Below are 10482 nucleotides of genomic sequence, written 5' to 3'. Positions count from 1 at the left end.
CGGACATGCAGGCTCAGCGGCCATGGCTCACGGGCCCAGCCGCTCCGCGGCATGTGGGATCTTCCCGGACCGGGGCACGAACCCGTGTCCCCTGCATCGGCAGAAGGACTCTCAACCACTGCGCCACCGGGGAAGCCCCACTGCTTTGATTCTGACTTTGATTCCGCTCTTCCTGCCTCCCTCTTAGGAGGACTATTGTGATTACGTTAGGCCCACCCACATAATGCAGGAGAATCTCCCCATCTTAAAATCTTTAACTTCATCATATCTACAAAGTCCCTTGGAAGGTAACATATTCACAGGTTTCAGGGATAAGGAAATGGACGTTTCTGGGGGCCATTATTCGGCCTCTCCTAGGAGGCCTGGGAAGCAGTGAGTGCTCAGCAAATGCGAGAGAGGGAGAAGTGCTCACGGCCTGGACAGGGGGACACAGCTTGCACACCTGGGGGCTGATTTAGTCGATAGGGGTTTCCAGGGGCTGCCAGGAAAAGTTGGCCCTGGTTCTTGGCTCCCCCCGGCAAAGGCTCAGCCAGCTCATCAAGTCATTAACACCATCCACTCAGTCCCCGGGTTTTTGTTCCTTGCTGAGGCGGACAGGAGTCGTGTGTCAGGAGGCCACCGGAAGGTAGGGATGACAGCCAGTTCACAGACTGGGAGGTGTATAATTGGAGCTTGAAAGAGGGGGTGTGGTGAGTTTAACCCATGCTGCCAATGGGCTGATGGACTTCTGGGTGGTAGAGACGGGGCTGGGAGATGCTGGTGTTTTCTCCATGTCCCCGTCCTCCTTCCCTTCCCACTCACTGCCACCCCGCTTCGGGCCCTTGTCCCTTCTGCTGTCAAAGCGTCCTGAGCAGTCCCCGCTGCCACATCTTTCCTACTAAAGTGTGGCCAGCAGCAAGGACATCACCCGGACCCCTCCCCAGGCTCCTGGGCCGCAATCTGTATGTTAACAAGCCCCCTCCTAGGATCGTGTCACCAGCCTGCTCCGCGCCTTTACCCTCCCTGTTCCTACCACCGGCAGGACGAGGTCCGAGCTCTGCAGCCTGCATGAAAGAGCCCCACCCCCCCACCCCAAATGGCCTCACTCCCCTCATCGTGTGAACACTGGCCGTTCCTCAAACCCTCTCGAGCCCATTCTCCTAAGCCTAGCCTGATCCTGTAGCTGTCTGCCTGCCTGCCTGCCTGCCTGCCGTGACCACCCTGCCCTCCCGGCCGGCCGGCATCCTACCTCTCCTGCAGGGCCAGCTCAAATGCCCTCTCCTCCTCCTCCCTCCTGGCTCTCTTGATGGGGCAGTCTTCTCTGATCCTGGCCTCTGCCAAGATGTCCAGAAGCAACCTAGTCCTCTTCTGAGTCCTGTGGTACTTGATCTGCATTTTTCTGATTCTCTCATCCCTGACTTATCTGTAAGCCCTGAGAGGCAGGAGGCATATATAGTGAAAAGAGCTCTGGGGCAGCCAGTGTCCAAAGTGCGGTCACTGACTACCCCATCCCCCTCAGCATAATCTGGAGGGATCTGGAATATTATAGGTTCTTGGTCGTTCCTCTCAAGACTGCTAGATCAGAACTTCGGAGGGGTTGGCACAGAAACCTGCATTAAAAAATTTTTTTTTAAAAATTGAAGTACAATTGATTTACAATGTTGTGTTAGTTACTGCTGTACAGCAAAGTGATTCAGTTATACATATGTATACATTCTTTTTAAAAAATATTCTTTTCCATTATGGTTTATCATAAGACATTGAATATAGTTCTCTGTGCTATACAGTAGGACCTTGGTGTTTATCCATTCTCTACATAAAAGCTTACATCTGCTAACTTCAACCTCCCACTCCATCCCTCCTCCAACCCCTCCCCCTTGGCAACCACCAGTCTGTTCTGTTTGTGATTCTGTTTCTGTTTCATAGATAGGTTCATTTGTGTCATATTTTTGATTCCACATGTAAGTGATATCATACGGTATTTATTCTTCTCTTACTTCACTTAGTATGATAATCTCTAGGTCCATCCGTGCTGCTGCAGATGGCATTATTTTGTTCTTTTTTTTATGGCTGAGTAGTATTCCATATATATGGACCACATCTTCTTTATCCATTCCTCTGCTGATGGACATTTAGGTTGTTTCCATGTCTTGGCTATTGTGAATAGTGCTGCTATGAACACAGGGGTGCCTGTATCTTTTGAAACTATAGTTTTGTCTGGGTATATCCCAGGAGAGGGATTGCTGGATCATATGGTAATTCTATTTTTAGTTTTCTGAGGAGCCTCCATACTGTTTTCCACAGTGGCTGCACCAACTTACACTCCCACCAACAGTGCAGGAGAGGGCTGCATTTTAAGCAAACCCCTTGGACGGGCCTTATGTGGTAACCACCGGTGTATGGAGACCGGCACCGACCTGACCACCCTAAACCAAGACCACTTGTGGAGCCATCGCACTAGGTCCTGCCTGTCAGGGTTGTGACAAGGACGCCAGGAAGCAGCAAATGCACCCCAGAGCTGGCACAGTGCCTCACGTACAGAACCTCCAGGAGGCATTAGTCCAACAGCACCGTGCCGTTCAGAGCCATGGTCTTCATAGTAGTGAAAACCTACACCACCTAATGATCCAACAGTGGAATACGTTTTATAGTACATTCACCCTAAGGATCATCCAGCTATTAAACAAGCGATATGGGAAGACACGGATACACTTAAAGAACTGTGCGCGTGTGGTAGAGAATCTCGAGTTGGCTCCCAAAGGACCCTTGAGGCCCCTCCCACCATGGACCTGGGCTTGCCTGGTGGTGACTCGCTTTAGCCACGAGGATCTGGCAACCGTGATGCTGTGCCGGTTCTGAGCCTAAGCTTTAACGCCTGGCAGCTTCTGCTTTTGCACTTTTGGGAACCCCAGGCCATCAAGTAAGAAATCTGCGCGCCCTGCTGTAGGGGCCTCGTGGAGCCCAGCTGTCCCACCATCCCCTCAACAGCAGCCATGCGCCGGAGCCGTCATCTTGAACGTGCCTGACTGGCCAGCCCCACCCCACCTGGAGGAGCAGACCCTTCCAGCGGAGCCCTGCCAACCACAGAATCGTGAGACGTAATAAAATACTGGCTTAAAAGCAACTAAATTGTGTGTGTTACACAGTAATAACCAGAAGGACAGGTTGCAAAACGGCACAAGCAGCTTTATCTCAACTTTTGAAATACGCAAAATTAGGAGCACAAACACTATCATCGGAGATAATTTCCTGTATTATTTGGCTTCATTTTAGGTTTTAAACAATGAACATTATCACTTATATGAGAAAACAATGATGTCATACTTGATAAAATCCACTTGTTTTAAAAAAAAAAAAAAGCTGCAGATAAATGGGTCTCTGTCTACTGGGCGTAGCTCGATGACCACCTGCCCTTTCACCGGAAGGTCATCACCTGTTGTCAGAAAGTTCTTTCTCAGGTATTGAGCTCCCGGTTTCCACTTCAGCGGCCACGGCTTCTGGGGAGCAAACTGTACCCGAAGGGAATCAGGTCTCCCTTTAATTCCCCACATGTATCCTAAGCCCAGCTAACGCGACAAAGTCCCTTCTGGCCACCGGTGAAGACACGAAGCCACCTCCCCTGTGTCCTCAGCCCTGTGGCTGCAGCTGGTGTTTTGGTTTGGTTGTTCCTGCCCCTGCCCAGCCCTCCTCACAATTCTGGCTTTGGCCAGTCATTGCCACTGAACATCAGGGCTCGATCAGAAGAGGACGACGTCCAGCCAGTGGTGCTGTCTGCTTGGCCAGAAAAACCACACAGAAAGAACCTGCGACAGAAGACAGCGGCCCAGCGTCGGCCACTGAGCTGCCGCCCGCACAGGCGAGAGGACACCGAGGAATCAGACCCAAGCTGGCCCTTCCTTCAGCTCACACCCCTGAGGGACACGATGGTGCAAAGAGCAGGGTTGGGAGAGCAGTTACTGATGAAGATTACAGACTTGAAGCTACTGATGAGACCATGATGTTTCAGTCTACTTTTTAGATAACACCTAATTCTGATTCGTGATGGAAGAGACGCCAGACACACACTCTGCAGTCAGCTCCAGTGGGGTTCTGAAAGCACAGTATTTAATTGGAGACCTTGAAAAAGAAAATCAAAGCCTGCTTTTATTGACGCACCGACAGGCTGACCCGAGATTTGGAAGGGGTAGGTCGCTAATACAATACTCATCATCAAAGCAAACTGAGAAGACAGACCAAGGTGTGTGAAGTGGCTTTACAGCGACACGACGCCTTAATAAGTTACGGAGACGGCCTGCTCGCTAACCACCTTCTCACTTCATGCTCTTTACAAACTCCTCTCCTTTCTTGATGGAGGCTTTCAGCTCAGGAATGGCCTCGGCGATCATCTTCTCTTCGAAAGGGGAGATTTTGCCAATGCCTAGATTCTTCTCGATGCCCTTTTTCTGAAGGAGAGAGGGGAGGTGGTAAGATTTTACAAGAGAGTTTCCACGAATGGGTTTGTTACAGAAAATCCCGCTCGTAACTTCATCAGCCCTGCCTCGCCTGTCTAACGGGTGGCTTCTGGGCAGCCTGCTGAGGGAGCCGCACACCCCGGGGACGGGGCAGGACGGGTGTGAGCCGTGCCAGGAGCTCAGCTTCTGTCATTCAGCCCTGGGCTGGGAGCCGGGCTCTGGCACTCACTGTACGTGCACCTGTCACGCACCCGCCAAGTGTGTTTCCGTATCGACCCCACGGGAGGCTGTGAGGACGCACGTGGGTTGCTTGGCACACAAATAACTCAATAATTAGTAGCGCCTGAGTTCTCCTCCCTGACACACGGTGTACTTTTGGGATCTGGTTTTTTTTTTCCCAAGTTGGTAAAGGACTGAAGAAACACTTTAATAGCCGCCTGAATCCAACGTAATTAAGGAGATACACGTCGGACGTTAGGAAAACAGCAGGCTGGCGTCCAGGCCGCCTCCTCGGAGCCTCCCTGACCAGGACTATCAGCCTTGGGGGCCTCTCCTACAGGCCCCACCATGCTGCACACACCTGCGCTCAGCTGCTTCTGGAGCTAACCACAGTTAGTTCTGGAGACTGGTGTCGGTCTCAGGGATTCTGGACACCAGGGTGTCTGGGGAAGGGCTTCTTTCTGGGCACGAGGAAGGCGAGCACACGTTTGCCCGATTCCAGCGGGTGCCCTCGGCTGAGACGTGGAAACCTGCTCACTGAAGACTCGGTAGGAGTCAAGCAGACCAGAGAGCTGCCCCAAACCAGCCTGGCTGAAGCCAGCAAGGTGACTAGAAGGGCCCCGTCCCTTCTAGTCAGTGCATTTCAAGAAGGGAAACCAGCGGGACGAGGGGCAGGACCCAGGAATGCCTGACCTGGAGGGTCTAACAACGGCACGCGCCTCGGCAGGCCCCGAGGTCAGAACGAGAACAAGCACAGCCTGGCGCGGGGAAGCCTCTTCTGTGAGGGCTGTCCGTGGGCCGCCTCGGACACAGCGAGGGTCTCGCTGGGAGACATACCCAGGCGGCCGCCGCTGGCCGGCTGCTGGCGCCGTGAGATTCCCGTCAGCCCCACAGACTGAGGTTGCTCCCCGCTCCCGATTGATTCTGTGATGCTTCTACCCTCAAAAATCCAAGCACAGGCCAGGCGGTGAGCTGCAGTTACTGCACAAGGAAATCTGAATCATGGAGCAAACGCACGGAGCACAGCTGCTGAGCCTCAGCTACAGAAAATGCTCCTCCTTCCGGCCAAGATCTGGCCCCCAGGATACATACCCCCAGCAGCAATGGTGTGGAGAAATACGGACAGTCCGTTTCTTGGGACTTAATGAAGGAACATTCGACAACTCCTTCCTTTCCGTTCATCGCATCCACGAGGGAGAAGACAAACCGGGCTCCAGCATACGCCATGGATAGGGTGGCAGAGCCTAGGAGGACAAAGGCAGGTCAGCCAAGCTAGCGCTGCGAACATAAGGTCCAGGTGAGCCACCCGCCAGCTAAAACCCCATCTGCATAACCTCCAGCTTTCCAGCCTCATCAGGAATTTAGATCAGCGTCCCTTGAAGTGACGGACCCGCAGATGACACGGAATTAGCTCTGCTGACCTCAAACACTACTCCACGCCCCCCGGCAAGCTGCCCTGCCCTCTGACTGGGGGGCTGCTTATCAAGCAGATGGACGTGAAACTCAGAAAAGGACCCGCTCCTTGCTGGGCCCTCATGAGTCTTCGGCTCTGCCTCTAAAAGCCTGGGGCTGCCTGAGCGCCTACCTGCTCCGGCCTTAGCCTTCACCACCTCCGTGCCGGCCTCCTGGATCCGCCCGATGAGGGTGGTCAGCTGGTCCTGGGGGAAGTCCACCTTGGGGGTGCACTGCAAGTGGAAGTCACAGGGATCGTGTGAGCAGGGCCAGGCTCCGGTCACCTCCCAGCCCCACGCCCGGCGGGCCCCGGCATCGCTGCCACATGGGAAATCAAGACCTCTTCTTTAAAGAAAAAGCCGACTTTGTTGGGAGGTGTAGTGAGTTCTCTACTCATTTTAAAAAAACCTTCTCTATTTTGGACTAATTTTAGACTTAGAGAAACGTTGTAAAAATAGCAGAAAGATTTTCCTCACCTGGCTTACCCTGATAACACTTTACATAACCACAGTGCAATTATAAGGAACAGGAAATTCACTAAACCACAGACCTCATCCAACGGTCACCGACTGTTCCACCACCGTCCCTTCTGTTCAGGGTCCTGCCCAGGACCCACCGGCACCCAGGGATCTCGCCTTTGACTGCTTCCGCAGTCCTCCCCTGGACCCACCGGCACCCAGGGATCTCGCCTTTGACTGCTTCCGCAGTCCTCCCCTGGCTTCCAGGACATCTGTCAAGGGTACTGAACGCTCGCTTTGTAGGATGTCCATCAACTTAGATTTAAAAGGTGCTTCCTCAGTATTTTCTCCTGAGGTTATGACGTGATTTATCTTATTCTCAGTGGTGTTTACCTTGTCTCTCCTCATTTGTAAACGCAGCAGCTTTGCCTGCTCTGACCTAATCAGGAAGGCAGTGATGTTTCCACCAGCAGTCTTCCCTGTGTAGGAGCTGGCCGTTTTGAACACCTTCTGACCACACTCACCCCCACAGCTGTGGGGGCTGACCACAGCCCCACAGCGGGAATCCCTTCAAAGTAACACCAGACGGTGAGGTGAGATCCGTGTCAGCCTGATCCGAGGGCCCCAAAGTGAACCTCTGAACCGTGCTCGTGGTCTTGAGGCTTCCGGGCAGGGTGACACACACACACCTGAGAGATCAGGGGGATGATGGTCTTCCCAGCATGGCCGCCAATGACAGGAACGTTGATGCGAGCCGGGTCCAAACCCTGGTCACCAAAAGTGTAAAGCTTGATTAACTTTTAACAAGCACTTTGAGTGTAAAACATGTCATATGCACCTAAAGCACGAATACCGGAAAAATCCACAGAACTCGGAAACCAGGCAAGAGGCCGCCTGACCCCAGCCGTGCTCACATGTCCCACTAGGCCCCCCTGCACGGCCTAACGTCAGTTCCAACACATGCAGTGAGTAGCTCGGTGTCTGGGGAGGTCACTCCGAGGCTTTCCCTTCACAGTGCGCTGAAAACTGCCTTCTTGAAGGGTCCCAGTTGGTCCCCATCAGGCCGACAGCTCCTTGGCATCAGAGGATGACAATCCTCTTTCCCACACCTGATGTCATCCCCATGCGTCAGCTCAGACTCAGGTGCCTACACTTTGTTACAGAGAACAAACGCCTCGTCCCAGAGCGAGATTCCAGAACACCCAGGGCTGAGAAGCCCGGCAACTCAAACAGTGATTGGAACAGAAAGAAGGAAACCAAGTTGAAAGGGGTCACAACGCCAGGGTTCATTAAGTGGGGCTTGCTGGGACGGCCGATTCATCTGTGAAACCGGAGGCACGATGCCCCCAAGAATCTGCGAACCAGGTATTTCTTAACACAGTCAAAAACAGAAGCCGGTGGGAGTAACGGGAGGGGGCGAGCAGTCCCCAAATGCTGCCACCTTCCCCCAATGCTGCAGCTGCTAAAGAGCGACACCGTAAGTTAGGAACCAGCCTTGCCTAGGTTGCGCGGCCCAGCCACAAGGGCGGGCAGACCCAGCAGCACAGTTAATGGACGTGCACGGCAGCGTCTACAGGCCGGGGCACCACGCCGGTCACCAGGGACACAGGCACGAACAGAAAGGGCCCCTGCTTTTGAGAAGCTCGTTGTCCAAAATGAGACAGACACAAAGAGATGCTCCAGTGCGATGGGTGAAGCCAGCCACAGGGTGGCTCTGGAAGGCACCTGAGAGAAGGCCTCCTGGGGCAGACCTAACTTCATCTGGGAAGGAGCAGGACCCCGCCAAGGGAAGCGTATTCTAGGCAAAAGGAGCAGAAAGAACAAAGACCTGGGGGTTCACAGAGCATGTACCATCAGCAGAGCATGAAGTGCAAAGGGCAAGCCCAGTGGAACGCGGGGGCAGAGACGGCCGAGGCGGGAGCCAGAGGCTGCGAGGTTAAGGGCAGCCTTTCATTCTCCATGCAATTCAGGAACTTTTCAGAATGCCAGGCAGCCTGAGGTAAAGGGCGCATTCCCTAACTGACGCATCCAGCGCTAGATTCTCCGGCCAGGGCGGAGACATGCTTCCCCACCTCACATGGCAAAGCTTCGAGGCCGAGCCTCCATGGTCTAACAGAACTCTCTGTGGGGACACAGCAGCCACGTGGGGCTTTGGAGCATCTCAAGTGTGGCTGGTGCAACAGAGGACCAGTTTCTAATTTATTATAATTAATTCAAATAGCCACAGGTGTCTACTGTTGCAGCAGGATGAGGGGCCCAGGGAAAACGTGTGCTTCCCCCTGGAGCTGGCAGCACCACGGGAGCCCTACAGAACGAGCACTGCTGCTTCCAGGAACCGGGGTGTGTGCCTCGGGAAGCCCCCGCCTCCCGGCCTGGGTGCGTTCAGACTCGGCTTCACCGAGACCCGCTCCGCAAAGCCTTTCCTGACTCGAAGACAACCACGGTCTGAACACACGTGCGCTGGAATGGTGATTCAGTTGTCTCTGGAACTAAAGTGTCTCTTTCCGCCTCACTCACAGAGCTCCCAGGCCCCGGGGCCACATCTCAGGGATCCGACCCCACTCGGAAGGCAGAGCCTGAGGAACACGCCAGAGCATGAATCTCAGCGGGGCACGTGCCGTCCACACCCCAGAAGAGAAGTGCCGGGCGCAGGGGAGGAAGAGGAAGGTCAACGGTCCCGCGTGCGCCCTCCTCACTAAGCTGTGTGCACGACAATTATTTCCGACTTGGGAGGACCCCCTCCTCCACAAGTTCACGAAAAATGGCCTGGAGCTCAGGAGGGACACTTATTTGGGCCAGAGGAAGTGGTTCTGCTGAGTCCATAACCCAACAGACTAGACAGCGAGTTGTGAAAGGTACCGAGGACTCCAGACCTGGCGCCGGTGCCAAACCCCCCTCGGGACAAGCCTGGCGGCTCAGGAAGAAGCAGGCAGCCAGCAGGAGCAGAACTGAGGTAAGTCACTGCAGGTACCCGAGAAGGGAGTCAGAACACAGACCAGCGACAAGAATTCTGACATGATTTCAGGGACCTTCCCAAGTTCTTCATGTTTGCTGATTTTCTCATTTGTCCAGTGATTAGTGGGTAAAACCTGTTAGGACCAGTTTTCAGAGCCGAGCCGATGAACACGAAGAGCGCAACCCAGTCTAGCCAGTGAGAGACCCAGGGAAAGCCGAACCCTTGATGCAGCAGGGAGAAGAGCAAGCTTGGCCGGTTTCAGCCTGCAGGGGCCTGCCGTCTGTGTTCCCCAAGAAAACGCGCAAGCTGCTTCCCACCAAGGAGGCGAACTATAAAGACACTTAAACCCTCCAATTACATGTGACCTGTAAGGGCCCCGGTGTCCTCCATGCCCGTAAATGAGCCAAGAATAGCCAGAGAGGTTCAGAAAGGTAACTTGAAAGATGCCCGATGCAGCCCTTACCTTCAGTTCTGCAACAAAAGTGTTGGCTCGGACAATGTCCAGGGTTGTCACCCCAAATATTTTATTGGGGTTGTATACTCCGTGTTTCTTGAAAACTTCTGCTGTGATTGGGATGGTGGAGTTAACCTAGTAAATCCAAGAGAGAGGGGCACAATTTGCCTGCGTTCTGAAAGCAGGGCCATGCGACAGAAGGAAAAATCTTTTCGTCGGACCATTAACAAGCCCTAAGCTGTCACATTAAATTGCCCTGAAGAGCGACCTTCACGATGGAAGGCCCCCTACTCTAAAAGACTGCTTCTTTTCCCCGCCACGAGAAAGAAGGAACCATTCGCTGAGGGAGGCACTCTTCCCCTTGGTGGCCTCCCAGCCCAAAGTTCAAACATGCACGTGACCCTTCAACTATTAACTTAAAAATGTGATGAAGGCTCCACAAGGCACCTTCCGCTCCAGCTGGGACTTAGCCCAAGTGGCCATTAAAAAAAAAAAAAAAAAAAAAAAAGACAG

General features: G+C 53.6%; 1 protein-coding gene across 1 annotated transcript in view; it reads right to left on the bottom strand.

The window, feature by feature from the left end:
* Window positions 1–4100: 4100 nt before the first annotated feature.
* Window positions 4101–10482, bottom strand: part of MDH2 (malate dehydrogenase 2) — a 13659-nt gene continuing 7277 nt past the window's right edge. Inside the window, exons 5-9 of the mRNA XM_007103976.4 lie at window positions 9979–10104; window positions 7249–7326; window positions 6235–6334; window positions 5742–5893; window positions 4101–4421 (exon numbers count right to left, since the gene is read on the bottom strand). Coding sequence (XP_007104038.1) covers window positions 4290–4421; window positions 5742–5893; window positions 6235–6334; window positions 7249–7326; window positions 9979–10104 — 588 coding nt within the window. The 3' untranslated portion in view covers window positions 4101–4289. The remainder of the gene's footprint in view (window positions 4422–5741; window positions 5894–6234; window positions 6335–7248; window positions 7327–9978; window positions 10105–10482) is intronic.

The sequence above is a fragment of the Physeter macrocephalus genome, chromosome 14 (genome assembly GCF_002837175.3).
Source record: "Physeter macrocephalus isolate SW-GA chromosome 14, ASM283717v5, whole genome shotgun sequence".
NCBI lineage: Eukaryota > Metazoa > Chordata > Mammalia > Artiodactyla > Physeteridae > Physeter > Physeter macrocephalus.
The sequence above is the reverse complement of the archived record's forward strand: the minus strand, read 5'-3'. Positions and strand labels throughout refer to the sequence as shown.